The sequence below is a fragment of the Salminus brasiliensis genome, chromosome 16 (genome assembly GCF_030463535.1).
Source record: "Salminus brasiliensis chromosome 16, fSalBra1.hap2, whole genome shotgun sequence".
Classification (NCBI taxonomy): domain Eukaryota; kingdom Metazoa; phylum Chordata; class Actinopteri; order Characiformes; family Bryconidae; genus Salminus; species Salminus brasiliensis.
Genome location: NC_132893.1, coordinates 24,733,837 through 24,757,154, shown reverse-complemented (window position 1 = coordinate 24,757,154; position 23,318 = coordinate 24,733,837). Strand labels below are relative to the sequence as shown.

The window sequence follows — 23,318 nt, the reverse complement described above, 5'->3', positions numbered from 1 at the left end:
GTAAAATATCTCATTCCAAATCATTTCTATTGGTCCATTCATGATAACATTTCAATTCATATCAATTCAACTTTGTTGTCATTAAACTAATACTGGACTGGAGAGTACAATGAAACACTATTCTGGTGCAGAATAAGAATGGACATGATACAATAGTGCAAAGACAATGTACAAAGGACAATAAATACAAAACATGCAATATATACAAAATATAAGTTTTTATAATAATAGTAAAATGGAATAAATACGTGGAGCAGTGGTGTGTAGTGCATGTAAATGAAGAGTAAAACAGGGAATTCAGGAGTGTATGCTGAAGTAGACAGTCTGGTGTTGTAAACAGCATCACGGATGTAAACAGGTGTGCAGTGCAGTATTGAGTATAGCACCTGATCCTAGATACACCCTAGACCCTAGTTTTCCATCCTAGACCCTAGATTCTTTAGATTGGGTCCCATTTGCCTGATTCACATTATGTCAAAAAGTGTGTCAAACTGCCCGAGATGTTTTGTGACAAGGACAAGTAAAGAATTAGTTTATTATATAACATGTAACTTTATGTTCTTATGTACAATATAGATCTGTGGCACTGCAACTACATCTCAGACATTCAGTTCATATACCACCCCAATAAATCCATTCAACATTTGCCTGAACATATTTGTACATATTTTACAATTCACAAGGAGCTCCCGTCTGATATTTCATACACATAGTTTATGGACAGTCTTCACCTTTGGGCTTAAGTTATCTATATATATATATACTCCAATCAAGTGCAATAGAAATGTTTCCAGTAAAATCTAGTGTGGATTTGATTATCTTTAAAATGATGTCCTCAGATTTGAAATAATTATCTACAAATTATACCATATATCCACATTGTTTATTAACTGGAACATTTCCCAACCTAATTTAGATTTATTCAAAATGAGCATCCCGGCAAACACAGCAGCCGCACTTGAGAAGACCCTGGCTTTCAGGAGAACTCACTGCTACAGGAAATCAATATTGAGCATCTTACCACTGATGTTTATGAATCTATCCCAATGTTATGAACTATATTGCATTTTCCTTTTCTCACTGTCAGCAGTCTATATCAAGAACATGTTAAATAAGGCAATGTTTAAAGTCAACCAGCAATCAATATGCTTTTTTTTTTAAACCAATAACATCATGATTTGCCACATACCACCCCTACCTGTCATTGAGTGGAAATGCACAGCTAGCTCAAAGATACCTCATTAACCCTAACCCTAACCCTGAAACACTGTGGACGAAAAGGTATCTTGATTTCCCATTCACACTCACTCTAAATAATGCAGTTGCTTATTTGAGTTATTCAATATATAAAGTTCTGTATTGATAAAAATGAGGCTGAATTTGACACAGATACAAATGAATCAGACATACTAGACTATGTGTCCAAATGTTTGTTAACACCCCCTTCTAATGAATACATTCAGCTTCTTTAAGTAGCTCTTATTGCTGACACAGATGTGCAAATGCACACACACAGATTGTCTAGTCCCTGTAGATAAGTACTGCCAATAGAAAAGGACTCTCTGAAGCAGATAAACATGAATGTATAGGCATCATGCCTAATGCCAGACATGGGCTAGAGGGGTATAAACCCCCCAGCACTGAGTTGTGGAGCAGTGGGGCTGGGTTCACTGCAAAGATGGTGCTCCATCCAATACATTTGGGATGAGTTAGGGATAAGGTTCGGTGGGGATCATCCAACATCCTGAGCTTACTAACGCTCTTGTTGCTGTATACAATCAAATCCTCACAGCAATGTTCCCTGGACAGTAGAAACAGTTACTCCAAAAGAAAGTAGGATATAAAGTTGTATAACTATTTTTTAAAACCATTGATTTCAGAAGGAAGTTATCATTGGTCAGATGTCCAAATACTTTTGTCCATTCATGTATGTCTTTTAAGGAACCCCCTTTCCAATACATGCCACTGAGCACACACTATTACCCCATTCGAATCTAAAAATAGTCTACCAGTGCTATAAATGCTATCAATTTAAAGCTAAAAAAAAAAATCATGTATCAAGTGTGAAGGTTGAAAATGCATCACAAGAAGTAAGTGCTAAAATGGCCTAATGGAACTCCAAACTGATTTGCTGGACTGGTAAGTGGCTGTTTGTGTTATTGTCATCGTCAATCTCAGCCTTATGCCTTTTCATAAATTCAAACATGCAGTGATGTGGTCGCTTCATCTGTAGACTGTTGCCATGGATTAGGATGGATGGTTGCTATTAAGCTAGCATTACATTAGCATTATTTTGTCAGTGAGGCCAGTGGGACACAGAAACGATAGCAGTGCATCACAATACATAAAGTAACCTGGCAGTTACACGACACCTTATTGGATGAATGTGAATTCATTGCTCCTCACAGTCATGGTCACTTTAGGGGGCTTTCATAGGCTCTGATTGTCTGGGGTTGTGGGTTCTAAACCATTCCTAAAGCAAAATCTGTACACGTGTTGTCTGTAAACACACACACACAAACCTGAGCAAAACCTCCCTTTTCTTTTCCATCTTCTTTCATGTTAAGTCTAAGTCTCTCCCTGTCTCTTTTTCTTGATGTAGTGCACACTAAGCACTTCATTAGTAGCACTATAGTAATACAAGTTAAAGCCTCCCTTTGCTCTCAAAACAGCTTCCACATTCCAAAAGGTGCTCCATTGGATTCCGATCCGGTGACTGGGAAGGCCACTGAAGAACACTGAACTCATTGTCATGGTCATAAGTCCAGATTCAGGCTGGAAGTAGCAATTAAGGGATGCACATGGTCAGCAACAATACGTGCATGTGGAATTTAGGCGATGATTGATAACCAGGAATTATCAGGCCAAAAATGTGGCAAGAAAGCATTCCCCATACCATTACACCACCTCCACCAGCCTGGACTGCTGACACAAGGCAGACTGGTTCCATGGATTCATGCTGTTGGCACCAAATCCGGACCCTTTCATCTGTGTCTGTATCTCACATAGCAGAAATGTGTGGGTTCATCAAACCAGCCTAGGCTGCTCCAGTCTTTAAGGGTCCGGGTTTGGTGAACCTTTGTCCACTGCAGCATCATATTTCTGTTCTTGGCAGACACAAGTAGAACTTCTTGTGCGGTTGTGGCTCATCTGACACTTACAACAACAATCCAGCCAGGCTCAAAATGACTGAGATCACATTTTCTCCATGTCCTTCCTGATGGTTGATGTGGACATTACACAAGACTGCTGAATGAGTACAAAAAAGTCCCTAATAAGGTGCTCAGTGAATGCATATCCTGGACATACTGGAGTGTATATGGTATATGGTGTCAATCATGAAAAGCACACACAGAAATATTTGACAGAATGTTTTTAATACTGTCTGCTTCATTCAGCAGTGTATTTGATGTGCAGCTTGGGGTTAATCAAACTGATCTCAAAGTCACTGAGATGAAAGACAAATAAAATGAGAGTGCCAAATGCTGCGGATTGCTGCAGAAACAAGTAAGGGAAGTGAGGAAATTCATAGTGGAGATAGAAAGGCAGACGAGCAACTGCTCATACAGTAATTCACATGCTAAAAATGTTCTATTCCATGCAAATATGCTATAGCTTCAAGAGCCAGAACATGTAGACCTTCTTTACAAGTGTGGTACTCTAAAGCATACACTGTAGCGCAGAACTCAAGGCCTTGATCCAGAAAGCTTTGAAATTCAGTATTAAAGGACTTTTTGCCAAGGTTGCAAAGTGCAGGTGAACCCATTGGTAAGACAGGGCAATCAAGAGTAAAGAAGTAGGCTGAAAACAATAAAAAACAAGCAATCCGAGGACTGCCAGATGAGCACTGAGAGCCGCCAACGACAAATGTCTTCTATCTTTTACGGCATTCCTGAGCTTGAAGCAAATAAATAAATAAGTGTCTCGCTCACAGCTTACAAATGAAGTCCCCCCCTCCTCGCCAACAAAGTGGCACCCCTTTCAAATTCAATTAAAGCCCATCAGGATGCTGCTTCCGTGAGCTGCTCTGTTGCTGACTGTCATCCTGCATGCTGTCAGGCCACAGCCTCTCTGATCTTCTACTGCTGCGCCCATTAGTCGAGAGAAGTGTCCTCCAGAGCACACTCCTCCAAAACACACCTTGCTTTATTTCCTCACACTTTGTACCAAACTTTCTTTGAAGTGCCACAGTGGCAGTTTCGCTTCAGTTAAGAATATTTCGTGAGCTACTTTTTGCTGAGCTTTTCTGAGAATGCCGAATGTGCTTTATGAGGGTGGTTAAAAACCTATATCCAGGCTGGAACCCGCTGCTGTAAACAAATCGCACCAGTAAATCTCAAGTCACATCACAAAACATGACTACTGTAGGTTTTAGAGAACGCCAACATAATTGACTGTCAGTTAATCATGCTGTGACTGCTTATATTGACTGGATTACAGCATGATGTGTTGTAAGCAAGCTGAGAAGATTGTAGCTGGGTTAGCTTTAAGCCTTGTCCCCTCTCGCTTTCCCAAGTCTGGCTTTTTCTCCAGTCTTACTGGTAAAAAATAAGCTGCCTCCCATTGTTTTCTATTTACACCAGCCACAGCAGAGTGGTAGTGGTGCGAACGAGACGAAGCAGGTGTCAAAAAGTTGGAATCTTTCTTATTTGGTGGTGGCCAATCAGCTGTAGTACAGTTGTACAGTTTGCTGTAGTGTGAATGCACCATAATGTGTGTTTAGCCTTAGTTTGATAGTCAGCTAGAGACGGAAAAAAGAGATGGTTTGCTCCACCTCGGTTTTCGCAGTGACAAAAAAACGCACCATTGACAAAGAAATAACGCCTTGGTGCGCCAAATAACGCACCAAGAATAAGGAGTTGTAGTCTAATAAAACTTTATGTAGTGATGATGTATGTAAGTGATTAGTTTATTAGGGAAAACTGTGCAATTGATAGGAGGCTAAGATATGGTTGGGAATGAAGGCACACAGGTACTGTATGGCATCCTGCGGCACGTTTGCCCACAGATGTTGCAGCTGGGCCTGTAGATTCTGCACACTCCCTAGGTTTCCGAAGCTGGTGTCCCAGCTGGTCCCATAAATGCTCAGGTGGTGATAAATCTGGTAACCGGGCAGGCCAAGAAAGTGTTGCAATCTGGGAAATCCTTGCTGTGTGTGTTAGTGTCCCTCGCATCAAAACTAGGGTGACCGACTATTGTATGTGATGGCTCCCCAGGCCATCATACCAGCAGTTTCCCAGTGCAGTGTGTCACTCCACAGCAAAGGCAGGATTGAAGTGTTCACCACAAGTAACCACATACTCAAACCTGACCATTGTCTGATCCCAGACAGAACCTGGAATTGTCGCTAAAGACGGTTCCAGTCTGTAGCAGTACAGGTTTCTTGTTAATGATACCACTGCTAACAAAGCCGACAGTGGCTTGCTGTCCTTTGGGCATGTCTGTTTTTTTCAGTGAGTGTACATCCTCAATCTTGCCATTGGGGGGCCCTTTGATAGGTGAGGGGAATGCACAACAAGTTCTAAAGCATAATTAACAGTGATCCATGAACACTTAAGAAACGCATAGATCTCAGTAATGAGAGAGCGTGAAAGGGAGAGAGAGAGAGAGAGAGAGAGAGAGAGAGAGAGAGAGATGGTGAGCGCCCCTGTCCAATGGCATATGTTGTTTGGCAAGGGAAAGCTGTGGAGCTAACCAAGCCACCCCCCCCATTGCTCTCATAAATCACCTACAGACCCCTGAGACAGGCTGACGTACAGTATAAAGCAGTGTTACAACACCTGTTAATGCAGCAGCTGACGTAGCAGCCCATGCTAATTAGCGCTGTTAGCTGGAGGAGTGGGATCAATAAGTTTGTGTGGACGTTGCAGAGCAACAGTTGTGATTGATTTGAAGTCTGGCCTGACACCTGCGCACACACATCCCATCATTCAGTGCTTCACTTTCTTCTGCTGACCTTGCTCTTCAATAATTAAATCTCCTTCACCTTCTGGCTAACATTAACTGATATGAAATCTGTAGCAGAGCAGAAGTTTTGTTCAACTCCACCACCTGATGATTCGGAATCACCAGAACATTACTGACAAGAAAGCCAGTTTAAGATCAAAAGGTGACAAGAAAGTTTAATGAAGAAAAAGAAGAAAAACACTGAACTCATTCCTTATATATAAACGCACTTAAAAATAAAGGTTCCTCAATAGATCTGTGATTGGGTGTACAGTTCTAAGGAAAAAGAAAAAATATTCCCAGGCAAAGAAACTTTGTAGAAGTCTGTTAAACCTTAAAAAGATGCTTCACACTTAAATAACTCATTTACAAAAAAAAAAAAAGGCATCAGCCAATGATATGGAATCAATGGATGGTTTGAGTATTTCTAAAATACTGCTGATCTCCTTGACTTTTCAGCACAGCAATCTCTAGATTTTACTAAGACTGGTGTAATAAAGACAAAACATCCACTGGCAACTCTGCATTCAATATACACTACATGTCCAAATGTTTGTGGACACCCCTTCTAATAAATAATTTCAGCTACTTATGAAATCTGCTGAAATCATTTATTATGCAAATGCTCTCTCTCCCACACACAGCTTGTCTAGTCCCTGTAGAGAAGTACAGCCAATAGAATAGGACTCTCTGGAGTAGATAAACATGCACATATTGACACCATGCCTAATGCCAGGGCTATAAAATCCAGTAGACGTTTGTTTTCTGGAATGATGGCAATCCAATACAATGAGGTGGGGTGATGATAATCCAACATCCTGACCTCACTACAGCTCTTGTCACTGAATGCAATCAAATCCTTAAAGCAATGTTCCATAATCTCGTACAAAGCCTTCCCTGGACAGTACAGACAGCTACTTCAACACCTCCAATACTTTTGATTTTGAAAGAAATGATGATCGAGAAGGTGTCCAAATACTTTTGCATCACCATAAGCATCAGCCTCCATGTGAACCTTTCTGCTCAAAGGTGCGTGTTCAAGGGTTTAACCTCTAGCAGCCCTGTCCTCTTGCTGCTTATGAGTAAATGAGTATTTTTAGAGGCCGAGGGCCTTTCAGTTTGTCATGTCAGATTGATTCTTTTGCTTGAACAATTTGTTCTCGCTCAGCACAGGCTAAATGCCTTGCACCCATTGATCCAGCTGCATGGTCGCACCACACCGCACCTCGCCTCGCCTTGCACTTTTCTGTTTGTTTTCTCACCCTAATACCTGGCCGACTCCATGGCTACAAACATCACCTCAGCCTGACAATTACGGCAAAGTGGCTTTATTTGCCATGCGGAGATGTGAAGTCTGCTGTCATGGAAACTGTTAGCTTAATTACTATTTGCCGTGCACTCTGGCAGGGACTTTGCTCAAGGTGCTCATGTTCCTTCGCTTAGCCTGGATGCTCTCTGCTCTTCAGCATTCTCTCAGCACACACAGCTACAGCCAACCTTAGCTATCAACAGGCTCTGGTCCAAAGTGAGGGCTTATTTTTGTACATGGTGGCAGTCTTACTGGAAGAATCAGACGGGAAGTGTGTATGCAGCCCAGCACGAGATTTCTGTATAATGCTAGATCTTACGACAGGTTAAAGCAACAAGTGTGATTAACAAGTAGTAAATAAATTGATGTTCAGAGGTTGAGGTGTTTATCAGTGTTACTAAGGTCTTTGGAGAGGTGAACGCTTCAAGCAGCAGTGTCACATCTGACAGCGATAAAAACAGCACCTGTGTTGTTTTTAAATGACAGTTTTCACACTATATCCCCAAACAGGAGTTTAGAGTGAATGTGTGTGTGTTTGTGTGTGTGTGTGTGTGTGTGTGTATGTGCCTTTTCCATATTCTGTTATGCTACATACATACAAATATCATGAATGTATTGAACATGTGATTAGAGAGATAGGGCCACTAAAATAGGTCACATACGCAATATGGACTAAAGTGTTGGGAGACCTGCTCATTCACTTTTTTTCCAAAAAAGTCTTTGTCCTGCTTTTCTTGGACTAACCGTCTCTATTAGGAACCTCCAGGGTTGCATTCAGTGACAGGAGCGTTAATGAGGTAAAAAATTTTATGATCACTTCATCCCCAACTTCCCAACTCATCCTAAAAGTATTGGATGGAGCACCATTCCAGGAAACACAGTTCCACTGCTCCACAGCTCAATGCTGTTAGACATGGTGCCAAACGGTTCCTGTTCATCTGCTCCAGAGAGTCCTATTCTATTGGCGATACTTCTCTACAAGGACTAGACAAGCTGTGGTTATTGCTGGTTATTGCATAGCAAGCAGTGATAGCCATTACACATTGTTTTGGCTAATAAGTGATAATATTATTAATAAATTTTTAATAACATGTTATACAAGATGTTTGTCTTTCCTCAGTGATTTTTGACCCCTCTTTTCCTCTCACTTTACAAGTTTTGTTTTAGATCATACAGATGACCACAAAGATGAAAAACCCCAGCAGCGTTATGTCAAAAAGGGGTATGAATTGAATACTGCTAGCAATTATTCTATTTTTATTATATACTGTATATGTCTTACAGCAGTAACTTTTTTCTGCATCCTACTCCATTACTACCCAAATCTGTCACTAACACACACACATAACAGACATGACATCTATTGAGCAGTCAAAAATGAAAATGCTGGTGTTGTCTGGAAGCTAAAACCCACAGTGCTCCTTTTGAGACCCCACATCTACTTTAAACAAGGTTAATCTAAAACATCGACAATCATTTGTGATTTACTGGCTTAATCATGTAACAAAGTGCTTGGACCCCAATGATTGCCACTTGATGTCATTTATGGTTATGATAATCGAAATCAATAATCTACATCAGTTTCAGATAGAAATGAAATATTACTTTGTTCACTTGCCTGCAATGTACACAGAATATTCTCTTTCTTTCGCAGTAGAGGCACATGTATCATTAAAGTATGCAAAGTAGTATTTTTTTCATTTTAAACATGTACAAAACCAATGACTTTTCATTCTGTGCCAATGTGGTGTGTGATGTCACACTGCCATTCACACACTTCTAATTATCTCTCTGTATTTAATTGCACTGTTATGTTGGTCAGGTTATTTTTTAAATTATTTCAAGAAAACAATAAAACGGTAGAATGGAGCCTAACAAACTTCAGAGGCACAATGTTTTAAGACAGTAATTCTTGCCCAGGAGTGCCCTGCATATTTTAAAGTTTCCCCTGTTCCCAACACACCAGATAAAACTAATTAAGTACTTAACAAGCCCTTTCTGAGGTGGACTGGGAGTGGTACAGCAGGGAAAACTCCACAACATGCAGGAAAGTGGTACTAGCGTAAGTGGGACCAGCATATACTTTCTAGTACTACACTTTTACAAATACAGGTGCTATAAAAGGTTATTTGAGTGCTACTATACAAGGCACACACCAGAACCATGTTTGTAAAAGAAATGTGTGAGTATGAAGAACTTTTAGATTGGTAAAGAATGTTTAAATATGATTCCTTAGATCTTTAGATGTTCTTTATGGAAGCAAAATGCTTCTTCAATGGTGTCACTCAAAGAACCTAAGACAGTGTTCAAAGAACCACTCTATCCACCTCTGCTGGTCATGCCTGAGTTACAATACTGGACAGACCAAGACAGGTCTAATACCACTGATTTGTGGAGACCAGACTCCACTACAACAACACTATAAAGCAGCACACAAAGTTATTTTGCAAAAGCAACTCAACATGATTTAAAACAGAGACACTCAAGTTCACCATGGCACAATGCAAAGCATTAAAAATTCAAACATTAGACACAGCTACAGCACTTGGCTGGAAGAAATGGCAGAAAAGCTATCCTGCTGCTGCTGCAATGTTCGCAATTCATACTGCACACTTCTATGTGCATCCATTACCTCTAGAAGAGGCATTTCCCAAGCTAAACCTCCTTTTCCAAGGCTGAGTTTCTGTTTGTGTGTGTGTGCCTGGTTAATGACACTCACCCATGAAATTGAGGTAGCCCTCACCCCCGAGGCTGTGTGTGAGGAGCCGGATGAGCTTGTGCAGCTGCATGCCACGGTCTATGACAGGCGTCATGGCGATCAGCGCGCTCATGTTGGTGTACATCTCCTTATCCATCAGCCAGAAGGCTAACGACTTGTCCCCAACCAGCGCCTGAGAAGAAGATGAGGCATGGAGGTGACCTCCACAGCTTCCCTTTTTGATACTTCACTCACTAACACAAGCTTTGGTTATTTACGTATAGATATTAAGCATGTGCACTAGGGGTGTAAAAAAGAATGAAGATGGTGATTCAGCTGCGCTAATACAGGACTGTTTTTAATATTTATTAAAACTATACTCAGAAAAGCATGTGCTAATTTTTTTGGCCAAAGTAAAATTTTATGACCTCAAATCAGTCTTACGATTAATTGAACATTTTACCTCGATTAGGATTAATGGCCGATCATATAAGCTGCTTGAGTTGAGTTCTCCTCCATGTTGCTTCAAATCACAGACTACATGGGGTGAAGTCTCATGACTACATACATGCTAGTAGGTGATTAGTTTTAAGGGGACCGTACATGAAATCAAGTTTATATTTCTTTTGTTGGAGAAACTGTCTCTACTGTCCAGGAAAGGCTTTCTACTAGACTTTGAAGCACTGCTGTCAGAATTGGTTGAATTCAGCCACAAGACCAGTGAGGCCAGGATGTTGGATGATCACAGCCTACCTCTTCCCCAATTCTCCAACTCATTCTAAAAGTATTGGATGGAGCACCATCCATCATTCCAGAGAACACAATCCCACTGCTCCACAGCTCAATGTTGGGAGGCTTTATCAGCCTCTAGCCCACACCTGGCATTAGCCATGGTGCCAATAGGTTCATGTTTATCTGCTCCAGAGAGTCCTATTCTACTGGCAATACTTCTCTACATTGACTAAACAACTTTTGCACATGTGTCAGCAATGACTGCAACTTAAAGTAGCTGAATGCATTCCTTAGAATGAGTGTCAATAAATATTTGGACATAGTGTAGTTCATCTAATCAGTCCTTTATTAAGTCCTTCACTAATAAGGGTTCCAGAAAGAAGTGAGGCCTCAAACCTGTTTTCTTTTAACTGGTTGATCTTTATATAGTAGTATATAGTATTACTATAAGCAAAAGCACACTCCTGATATACGTTGCTTTAAACAGTTCATGCAATGTTGGCAAACGACTTTATCACACAGTTATATTTGTAATGTTTACATAACTAGGAACTAATGTTTTGACTGATGTCTGAACTGACCTGGTCATGGCTTTCAGCATAACAGATGGAGTCCTCGCCTCTCCTCCGATTAGTGAGTGTGTGAACGATGTTCCACATGTCCCAGTCTTCATCCTTCACTTCCTTTAAGATCTGAAATCAAAGTGCAGCATCTTCTTCACACATCTCCTTCCAAATCTTTTAAACAAACCACCTTCAAAATGGAAGAAGGTATGTCATTTTTACATTTGGTATTAATTATTTGTTATTCATTGATGTTTCTCTGCATTTTATGTAATTTGTAGTACTTTTCTTGTCTGGTTCATACAAAAGGTTTAAGCTCCACACATTTCTTCAAGGCTCCTTAAACTTGCCACCATACTTTTCAAAGCTAACATGCAGCATTACCTTGGAGCAGCTCAATACGGTTAAAGCAGAACTCAGCATGTCTTATCCTTCATATAAATTCTTCCACCTACTAAAAGCACAGGGGGATTGTCATCCTAAGGTGCACTCACTACCAAAAGCATATGGCACAAGAAGAAGCTGAACTTGGGCCCCCATGACACTTCAGCCCCATGAGCAGACTTTTTATTGCATTGTGTTTTGAAGTGTATCAAGTACCACACAGGTCTATACTACCAGCACTGGGACTTGCTGATCCAATGGCCAAAGACTAGGCTACAAGGCAGGCCACTATGCACCAGGCTGTTGTGAGCAGGCACTGAGGGACCAGCACCAGAACAGACTTCTAAAGAGCCCGGTCTGGTGTTTCCATGGCAGCTGGAATGGCCTGGGCTTGGCGGGTTCCCGTCGGAGCATGCAAGGGAGCTGAATGACGAGCTCAGCGCACGGGGGCTGCTCTCGCAAGCAGTGACTGGATGTGGAGGTCACAGTACCGGCCCCAGGCCTGCTCCGGGCGAAAACACAACATTATTCTGTACAGGACTCACTGTGGGGCACGCATAGTAGCCAACACGTGATGCATCCCAGCGTACAGCTGTAGGTAAAGATCGCCTCCACTGAGAGATCCCACTCTTCATTAGTGGCCCCTCTCATCCTCCATCTCTCTCTTTGGAGCTATGAGGGTGGCTCAGTGAATGCATTAAAGCAATGAATTCTGATTTACACAATTCAACCTTATGCCAAATGCAGTTAATCAGTCACAACATGTTTGGGGTCTGAAGTTTGCTTCTTCCCTGGAGCTGTGAATAAGAGAAGCTTATTCTCCACTGGTTTAGCTTTATGGAAACTGTTTAAATCAGACAATTCATCAAAAACAGCCCTGCTTATATGGTTTCTGGCAGCGGTCCCTTTGCACTTTTACCTGCTTGATTAAACTGATGGTAATTAAATGGAAAGGTGCTAAGTGTGAAAAGGGTTTATGATGAAGAAACCAAGACCAAGACTAATTTGATTTGTAGAGACCAGCCTGAAGTATCAGAACAGTATAGAGTAATGTGCAGTCACAAAAATATGGATATGGGCATTGGTTACTTTTCTTTTCAGATCTTTAGATAGTTGTTTAGAGGAGCCCATGTTTGATGTGTGTTAGTACGAGGTTTAAAAAAGCTTGAACGTTTGTATCAGCGAACAGTCTCTAATTACAACTGACGACATGCATTTGGCCTGATTTGCTAATCAAGGTCAGTCTGAAACCTTTTACAGAAATATGAGCCTTTGAAGCACTGGTGTCCAAACCTTTGCACAGGCCTCATTGATGATTTTGACTTTATGTTATTTAAGCTGATTTGCCAAAAGAAATGGCAGAGGAGCTGTAGTTTGCATCTAGTGGCCATAAGTTTCCATAACTTGTCATCTACAAAACTGGGCAAACTTCCATTTTACATTTGATGTAAAAGCAAAACTGTGAACACTAGGAATTTTGGCCATATAGTCACTTTTTAATGTTCAGCACTGGAATGGGTCATTGACTATGCGGTTAGCTGACTGGGAGGGTGAGTGGAGCGTTCCTAGCGGGTTCGGGTCATTGGCTGGGTGTAGACGCGACGGAGAGTCATTTTAGGATCACTGGCTCAGGTACTGCTCTCCCTCAGCTCGCTCAAGGACTAACTCGCACTCAGAAAGTGTCGGAGTGGAGGAGAGGACGAAACGGCCATTTTTAAAAAGTGTAAAACTCCTTTGCGGCACAGGGATGAGTCATCGATTGCATTTGCCGCTGGTACGTGTCGGGCATGGAGGGCAGCAGAAGAGGACTCTGAGCAGTTCACAATAGCTCACAGCAACAGGATATCAGCTCAACGAGCCCAAGGCCTCAACCTCACGAAAGCAGACCAAACACGTACATCTGGGTGGTGGAAGAACACCTGGTGGGGAATATTTGTTTTTGCTTCTAAATGCTGCTCCCCAGCAGATGCGTTGCTGTCAGTTCTTTTTCATTGCCGGCCCCACTTTGGCTGGCTACTGATTTTAGAGTAGCGGTGCGAGTGGGAGGAAAATGAGAGCCAGAGAGACAGAGAGAGAGGGAGAGGGAGGGGTGTTATGGTCTAAGCTGTAGAGCGGTAGGCTCACTCCTGAGGGTGACGCCTGCACAATGCATCAGTGCCAGAGGTCAGCGTGAAGAAGACACACACACACACGCACTCACAAACTGAGAGTGTATCATCGGAAAACTCTCCACTGCCTTGAGTATCATCTGTCAAACCTTGTTTTTTCCTCTTCCTCTCTCTTCCTCTCTCTCTGGCAAACAATTCCACTTTCTCTCCACTCGTCTTGTTTTTTGAGGGGGAAGCTGCTTGAGAGTTTCCTTGAGGATTCATTTTAACTGTCAAGGCCTTTATTTGGCATAGAAGCTCGAAAGACGTTATTACAACCTAACTTAAAACAGTGGTTTGTCACAATATGAAATGTACACATTTTCCCTCTTATTCAATGTGTAGTGTAATGGCTAGAGCAACGAGTTAATGCTCCTATGGGAAGAGTTGCGGACAGTGGGTAGCAACTTGACCCTATTTTCTGAAGAGGAAAACGTGCAGGAGACAGACAGTGTGGTGTATTGGAGACCATTTATTGGGCCCACACTCCACTCATCACAATTCAGGATAGCAACAGTAGGGTAGAACACTAGGGTTGGGCAGTATAACAGTAATACCACGGTATTTAAAAATACAGGTGGGTATTTCAAAATTATGATGTCTGATGTGGCAGATTTCTGTTATAGTGTATCTTGTTCACAGCCAAATTAGCTTATTCCCCATGAGCATTTAAAAGAGCCACAGGGTGGGGGCACTGTGGGAACTCACTGATTGATGATGTCATGCTCTGAAAACAGGTGGGGGAAAAACTAAGCCACCGTAGTTGTGAGTCAAGTAACCTAAATATCAAATGTGCCTAATAACAGTCGCTGGACTCTGCACTCTCAGACTGGAACACAGACTGTGTCTCAATTTGCCTTTCTGTTACTCCTAACACCAGTCGCTCTTATGTTGATAGCTCAGCAGTTAGTCAACAGCAGCTGAACTGAGCTGTCTGACACTTGGTGGAGCTGTAATTGAGCTAAGGCTAGCTTAGCGAGTGGGCTACAGATCCAAAACCATGGAGAAAAAAACTTTAATTTCAGCTTTCTTTCACCGTCATTTCAACAGCAGTCACTTGATCTGAGTCATTCTCATCTAAACATTTTTAAGGGGGTTTTCAGTCAGACAGACCTGAATGTGATCTGTAGTGAGCAGACTGTTACCCTATTAACAAGGTTAACCAGCTTCTCTCTTCTGATTGAGAGAAGTATACCATTTGTGAATAATGTCAGACCGACGATTTACCACTTATTGAATGACACATCTAAAATTGTGCTTGATGTCTACATTGATGTGGTTTGGGGTGGGGTGGCCACATCAATGTAGAACTGTTTGTGCAACTTAAAGGCCTCGACCCCCCGACCCCGGTAATACCATGAGACGGTATGACAGTATGAAAAAAGTGGATACTGCCCATCCAAGTCTTGATTCTTGATGCTCTCTCTCTCGTTCACATAATCCAAGGCACTTAAAGTAACCGTCACAGCATTCAATCAGCCATGACATGTTCACACTTGGCTAGAGCTATGAGGCTAGTGTAGCTTGTACTAACTGCGTGCCTTATTTACTACACGCTTTGAACTGCTGAATTTTGTCCATAGTCATTTGTCCAATGTGGTCTGAAGCAAGTGTGTGATGATTTATGCGGCAGCCTGCAGAAAAAAGATTAACTCTACGAGTGTTTGCTTAAAAATGAAAATGTTAAAGCTATGGTTAATCAAAATACTGGATTACAGGACTAAAAAACCAAAACAGAACAGCAATGAAGCTGTGAAATGAGCTGTTATTCACTAAAATCCACTATAAACTAGTTGCACTGTTGACTTTTTTTTGTTTGGTTACACAAAGGCTATCAGGCTGGCCTGCTAACCAGGCTTATGCACCTCAATCAATTAAATAATTCTATAGCTTCGTAGTTCCTGTGCGAAACTAAGGAACCAAGCCAAACACATCATGACTGTTCTTTTCTATTTGAGGTATTGAGGATTAAAAAAAACAAAACTTTTATTAGAAACAACAACAGCCAACCTAAAGCACCCATCTGAGAGTGCTGTGGTGACTTGTGTGGAGTAGAGAGACAGGACAGTGAAAGGGAGATGTGTCTCAGGCACCACTTCAAACCACCCTCCACCCCCCCCCTGGGTCTCCATCTCTCACTCGCCATCATTAGAGCAGACAGGTGAGGGACAGATACAAGAAACCTTTTAATAAAACTGCAGCCTTTTAAGAGGGGGCACAATCGATAGAGTGAAGCCGCAAGCAGGAGCCAATCAATGCACCCCTGCACGGCTGCATACACTTTCCCTGTCCCCCTCAATCTCTCTTCTCTACTCCAGCTCACTACTTTATTCTGTCAATAGAGAGAGGGAGAGAGAGAGAGAGAGAGGAGCGAGAGATGACCTCTTCTTTCATTTTCCAACTTGAGCTCTTTAATAGCTTCCTGTTTAAATAATCTTTCCTTTCCTGGTTAAAAAGCCGTATCATGAAAAACTAAATTCAACTCTTTTACCGAATAGCTGACTTGGTGGCCTCCCTCACTAGTCTGCTTCTTGCACCGTCACTCAGTTTGTGAGGACAGCCTGCTCTAGGCGGATTTACACATGCACCATATTCCTTCCATTTTTAATGATGGATTTAACTGATCTCCAGGGGTTGTTCAGTGACTAGAATGTGTTTGTACCCATCTGCTGACTGATAGTACTCAATAACCTTTTATCAGAGATGTGTGGAGTGTTCTTTTGTCTTCATGGTGTGTTTGTAACCAGGAATACTGATTAACCAGTGACTGAACCTTCCAGACAGGTGCCTTTACACTTCAATCACTTGAGACACATTCACTGCATTCAAGTGATTTCCATTTTACTAATTTTCTGACTATTAGCACCAATTGCCTGGACCTTTGTTGAATTACGTCAATCTTTTTATGCTCACTAATGCTTATGTCGCTGAATGCAATCAAATCCTCACAGCAATGCTCCAAAATCTAGCAGAAAGCCTTTTTTTTGGAAAGTAGAGACAGTTACTCCAACAAAAGCAGGATAAACTTTTTTAATACCCTTGATTTCAGAAGAAACACTGAATGAGCAGGTGTCCCGATACTTTTGCTCATACTGTGTTTCATCTTTTGAAATGTACATTTTTTAGTTAATGGATAAAGCCACATACTAAAGCACACACAGTATGTATTTTTGTCACATGGAGAATAAACAGTGCTTCACCTCAGCTTGATGACACCAGCTCAAAACGGATGAGTTATGAATACAGGCATGCAGGATTCAAGGTGTTAATGCCAGGTGTAAACACGCTTGATGGAGCTTTTGTAATCCTGGCTTATTCCAACTGTGCACTCCTAGAAATCTCTGGGTTTTATATCACAGTATTTCATTAAAACTGTCAACTGCCTCTTCTATAAGCAGAAGAAAGGCAACAGGTTCTGGATCCCTCCTCAACAACATCCGTTTTCTTTCACAGATGAAAGTGGCGCTCGCCTCCTCAGAGGAAACTGTCCAGCGCGGTGTGGCGACTGGAACAGTTGGCGGGTTCTGTGTGCGTTCTTCGCCCTCAATCTTTTTCGCTCAAGCTTAGAGACATCTCCACCCACGTACGCTTTCGCCTGGGGGCTTCACTGCTGAGCAAATGAGCTGTGCTTTCTCTTGTCTTATCTTCTCTACTTTCTCTCTCTCTCTCTCTCTCTCTCTCTCTCTCTCTCTCTCTCTCTTTCTCCCTCCCTCTCTCACTTTAATAAGTGCGAATCAACCAGCAACCACTTTTTCTCCAGCCACGCGCCCTACACTGACAGTCATTAGAGCTAATTTGGGTTTAGATTACATAAACCAGTCCAGATTGACCAAAGGTGAAGACTGTGTTAAAACTTGAAGAGAGGAGGAAACTCACTTTGACAGAAACAAACTGGGGGAAAAAAAGAGAAAACGTTACGAAGATCCTTTAAGACGCCAAACACCTCAAGAATTTTCCTCACCGTCTTAGTCACAGACAAGCTCAGAGAAATCCTTCCATCTTTGTCAAAAACACTCAACAGTCAAACCTGAGGTGAGGAGCTCCCAGATGTAATGAATTTCATCGTCACGCCCTGCGTTCCCAACCTGATTTAGATTCCAACATCAAACCCAAAGTGTCTCTAAGACAAGTCTCCTCCTCAATCAGTGTTTAATAAGGCTATTTGTCATCCACGTATAAAGGCAAACTGTATTCGAGAGGAAGACACCACTCCTAATAAAAAAGAGCTTTAATCAAGACCCTGTTTACATGCTAACTCTGTTTTCTGCTTTACTATCTCATCATCCTTCTCCAAAATCCTAAAGGATGGCTGGTCAGACGTGAACAACAAAGCAGAGATGTAATATAAATAAATTTATAGTCACTTCCAAAGATTTAATGTGTGGGTGATTTACAACACTGCAGCCTTAAAATGGTATGGTAAATGCATTTTATTAGCGAAGGCTGTTATTCAAGTGCTTTATGATTTGTTTTCAGCATCATAATTCAACAGCCTTTTTAATTTATACAGTCTTGTAAAGTAGCTTTGCTTTTAACTCTAAATTCACAAGCACCGGTCAAGGTCCTGTATAGTGCAAAAGTGAATTTTTATTGCTTTGCAAACCATACAATTCAGTCCTCAGTACATCCGGGTTGTAGCACAATTTTGAATAACTTTTCTAAGACCTTACCAGAGCAAAAAGTACAAAATGCCCAACACACAACAAGCCTAAATATACATTATTCAAACCTTCAATACTTTATTGGCGGAGACAATGTGGAGACATGCTTGGGTTTGCAGTGTTTTCAGGGTGTTCTTACTAGTTACTTTACTACATTGCAGTGAAAGCACCTAATTGTTGAACATGCATAATGCTATAAAACATTCAGTTGCTTTTGTTTTTTGGGAGAACTTTTAATGAGACTATATTAAAGAATTGAATAGACTATAGTTTCAATTGCTGGTACACATATTTAATAGCATTTTTTCATAAAGAACCATTTTTGTAATAAAGATAATAAAGATTACCAAGTACTAATTCTTAAAATTACAAGCATTTGCTAAAACCTGCTGTAACTGACATAGTTCTTAAACTTGTTTGTAAAATTTCAGAGCATTCTACTTCTTACCTTGAAGTTCGCATGCAGTTCTAACTCAAATAAGATAGAGGCACTAATTTTCCTTCAAAAAACTCACATGTACAGGTAGAGTATAGTTGGGTCTAAAGCCTGCAGGACAGTATCTCTCTAAAAGCAGGGTTGGAGACCACAGCATTAAAATAATTCTAATTAAAGACCAGTTTTATGGGCCTTATTGCTGTGTGCTCTGGATAATGTTCCATTTTGGCACCCTTATGAGAATGGAAAAAGGGCAACCCATTCCCTAATCCCTAAATTGGGAAATAAATGGATTAATTCATGATCTAAGCCTAGACTAAAATGCATTTCCAATTATACTTCACCACTGGCAACCATTTAGTCTAAAACTAGGCTTATTTATTGTGAGGAACTGAATACATTCCTATCTATATATGGAAACTGTGTTTGGTATGTCACAAAAAACAGCACATTTACATATACTGTATTTATTTATTGTTTTAGTATTTATTCAGCCTACTGCAGTTCACACTGATAGGATGTGGAGTGTTTTGGTCTGGGCTGATTTTTGAATATGGCAAATACATGGCAGTCAGAACAGAGATCATTTGTATATATTAGTATTAAAGGTAGATGGAATGTGTTGAAATACATGAGATGTCAACAGCTCATGACTGTTTTGGTGCATAAAACCATGGGCATGTAGAATATGGGCCCTATTATTTATGGTTATGGTATGAATTGGTACGGTAGAAGGCCGGACTACTGCTCAAGGATTGTAAAAGAGGTGTGGAAGTAGTAAGAAACTAAATGAGAACAGGGAGCTAGAGAGATGCAAAAGTTGTTGTGGGCAACAGAAATGATAGGTGTGAATATCTAAGAAAGAGGCGTTTAAGGCCCATTCTTTTCCTGAAACTTCACTTACTTCACTACTTTTTTTTTAAAAGCCAACAAGCAATCATATACATGTATGTGGAACAAGCTTATATAAGCACCACGGGCTGGATCGTCTTCTGATTCCAATAATTATTTTTTACAATGATTCTCTTCCAATCTGTGCAAATTTCACAGCCAAATTTGGCCAGCCAGAGTCTTGTTGACTAAGCTGACCTCTCTTCTTCACAGTGGCTAAGTGGGAAGCACAAATCCCTCCGTTTCAGAAGGCTGAGTCTTCTTTCTGAAAGTTGCTGTTTGCCTGATACCTGACAAGTCTGACAGGTATCAATGAAATCAATCGAAAGCTAGAGGCAGATTTTTTTAGCTGTCTATCCACTCCAGCTCTCTCTCAAAGAGAGAACAGGCTACTTGGCAAGGGGTTTCTTCCTCTAACAGGGGTGTGTGTGTTCGTGCCAGACTTTAACACCCACCGCCAAGCCTCTTACCGTTACTTATAGAAGCAATATCTCTGAATCTATCAAGGCAAAATGTACTGTACACCACTGCTGTGCTTGCAAGCTACATATGCTGTATATTTGGGAAATTTTTACAGTATTTGTAACAAGGTTTGCACTTCTCTCATTTCAAAGAAATGCAAAGCATAAAAAACACACTCAGAGGAACCGAGGAGCATCCTGGCACGTGATGTCAAACTCCTCAATGTTCTGCTAAGATAATCGACAGCATAGCCGATAGCTGCCAAAGTGTGCAGAAGCAACAAGGAGGAGAGAGGCGTAAACAAAGAAACACATCAAAGTTATTGCCACGGCGTGCTCTGACCTTGAAGGCTTTCAAAAACCTGCTGGAAAACAACAACAGCATAACTTTAAAGGTGCAGATGAATTTGAATGTCAAAGCACAGTGGCGTACCTTCAGAGAGCCTTCCACTTGCTTTAAAGAGAAGCAGGGAAAGGGCTAGTACACCACACAGATTCACCATACTTACAGGTGCGGTATGGCAATGCTGGAGCTGAAGTAGGACGAGATGAAGCAATGGGGTGCTATGAGGAATTCTTTCTTATTCGATCTTAGTTTCTTCAGCCCTCAGGCTGAGTCTGGACCATTATATCTTTAAAAGAAACTCATAGTCCATGCTGCTAGCATTGAACTGTTTCACTTCCAGAGTCAACAGCTGGAGTCAGGAAGTTTAAGGCTGGACTCGGAACGTCTGAGCATCAGCGCAGCGAAGCATAGCATAGTTAAAGACACTGCACTGAACCTTAAAAAGTAAGGTTCCTAAAGAGTCTTACATTGAATAAGAGTTTTTAAAACTTTAAAAGCTAGAGTGCCCAATCCTAGTCTTGTGGAGTTCTCATCCAAAACACCTGGGTCTAATATTCAAATGCCCCTGAAGGACTTCCTTAACTGGATGAGGTGTGCTAGATTAGGTTTGGAGCTAAACTCTGCAGGGTGGTAGATCACCAGGACCAGGATTAGACACCCCAATTTTAAAAGTTCTCCAGATTTAACAATCTAATTTTCCAAAAATTCTCATCCAGAGAATAAATGATGACAGGACTACTATCTTCTAAAACCAAGCCTTGGGTCCAATGACACCCAAGGTTCAGCTTCCTCCTAGCAGGCATGGCGGTTTTAGAAGTCGTCTTGGAAGTGCCAGTCTGGAGACCATTTCGACATGAGGACTAAGGGCTCAGAGTCCTCAGGAATGCTGGCAGAAGCTGGTGTCTGGCTACGCATCACATTAGCGCAGATCAAAAGGTAAAAGGTTGCTCTACTAAGTGCTAAAATGTTTGTTTTGAAGGGATAGAACAATTCTCAGACTGTGATAGTCATTAAAAGTGGCTTTTAAGTTGAGTTTAGAGAAAGCACTTCCTGTTTTATTAGTTGTGTTGAGCTATTTAAATGAGTCTTGTTTGATTGGTTTATTGCAAACAGCTGAATGTTTTGCTGATAAACCTAATTTGCTTTAAGGGTTGAATCATTTGCATTGCAACTATACAACATTTTTATGTCCTTCATGGTTCTCGGGGACTGATTGGGGCATTGTGATGGTCTAACAGAAAACACTAATAGACAATGTTTTAGATATTCTAGAGAAGTGGTTCTCAAAGTGGTCCTCAGGCTCACATTTTTACTCTATCACTATGTGCTATGAGTGCTATAAGCAAAAATGTGGACCAGTCTGGGGCTTCTGAGTCTTGGTTTGAGAACACTTGTTCTGGAGAATGATCAAGTTGTTATATAACTTGATGTTAGCTGGGTTTTCTAACAGGGCTGCAACTATCCCCTCTCCTTTGGAAGTTGGCAGTTACAGAAGGGTCAAAGCCTTTAATTCTGACAAAGAGAGAGACAGAAAGAGTACACTTTGGGAGTACACTCTCTTAAAAATAAAGGAGACAAAAGGGTTTTTGAAGCGATGCCACAGAAGAGCCACTTTTCGCTTGACAAAGAACCTTTCAATTGAGTTTCTGCAATAGATTTTTTCTAAAAGAACCATCCACTGAATCCAAAGAACCCTTTTTGTCACCTTACTATTTAGGACTGTAGAGCAGAGTCATTTTGCATCATCCCTTCACTGCTGTTGCCGTCTCTTAGTGGTCCAGCAGATGGCAGACTGGCTACAGTCACGCAGTTGACGCTATGAACTCGGACAGATGCCACTGTGAGGACGCATCCCATGGATCTGCTGCCTAAAAACAAGACTCAAGTAAACAGCTCTTTTAATGAGCAGCGAAAGGTGCTGCCACAACAAAGATACACCTTAAAATGTAAACAAATCCAAGTCACAGCATTTACAGGCGAAGGCCTTCTACTTCCCGAAGCAGTATGTACCACATTTAAGGTTATCTAGGACGAAAAAACGTTCACACTGCCTTGATCAGTATCAAATGCATGAGCTGCTACTAAAAGAACACCTGCACTGAAACCAGCAGGGACCAACAGGTGCTCCTAGATGGAACGTGTGCTAACAGGGTTAGCATGAAGGCCTCAGGATAGTATCTCTGGCTCTGCTGCTCAGCATTCTGAGTAGAAAAGCCTGAGCTGTTTTTTTTTTTTTCTACCACATGAACGGCCCGGGTCCTATAATCACCTGGCTCTTTTACCCTAACTCCACGGTTTAAAAGGGAAAATGGAAAACACAGAGCAGGCACTGCAGGCGCTGTGCCATTAACTCAATTACCGCACATGCTGTTTCCCAATAAGCCCCAATCACTAGTGTACCATCTGACAAGAGTGAGCGCTTTGCATTCCTGATAAACAAGCCTGCTTTTGGAGAAACTGCACAATTTTATTCCATCTGTATCCCCCTCATCTCTCTCTCTCTCTCTCTCTCCCTCTCTCCCTCGCTCTCTCTGAACGTGAAAAATAAAAAATATCTTTGAGCTTTTTTTCAGCTCTGAAAACCTTGCTAAGGCGCTCAGTGCCTTCCTCCCACTGAGGAAGATGAAATCAGCTCTATTGTACATTATGTGTTTAATTGTGCATCTGGAGAGCATTACCAGAGGAGAGTTTTGGGGGGGCCGGGGAGGTGGGGGTGGTGGTGGAGGGAGGTACGGAGGGTATTA

General features: G+C 41.4%; 1 protein-coding gene across 1 annotated transcript in view; it reads right to left on the bottom strand.

Annotated features, from left to right (window-relative positions):
* gbe1a (glucan (1,4-alpha-), branching enzyme 1a) overlaps window positions 1–23,318 on the bottom strand; it is a 186,065-nt gene that overhangs the window by 45,618 nt on the left and 117,129 nt on the right. The window contains exons 11-12 of the mRNA XM_072658195.1: window positions 11,267–11,377; window positions 9,975–10,146 (exon numbers count right to left, since the gene is read on the bottom strand). Of these exons, the coding sequence (XP_072514296.1) occupies window positions 9,975–10,146; window positions 11,267–11,377 (283 nt within the window). The remainder of the gene's footprint in view (window positions 1–9,974; window positions 10,147–11,266; window positions 11,378–23,318) is intronic.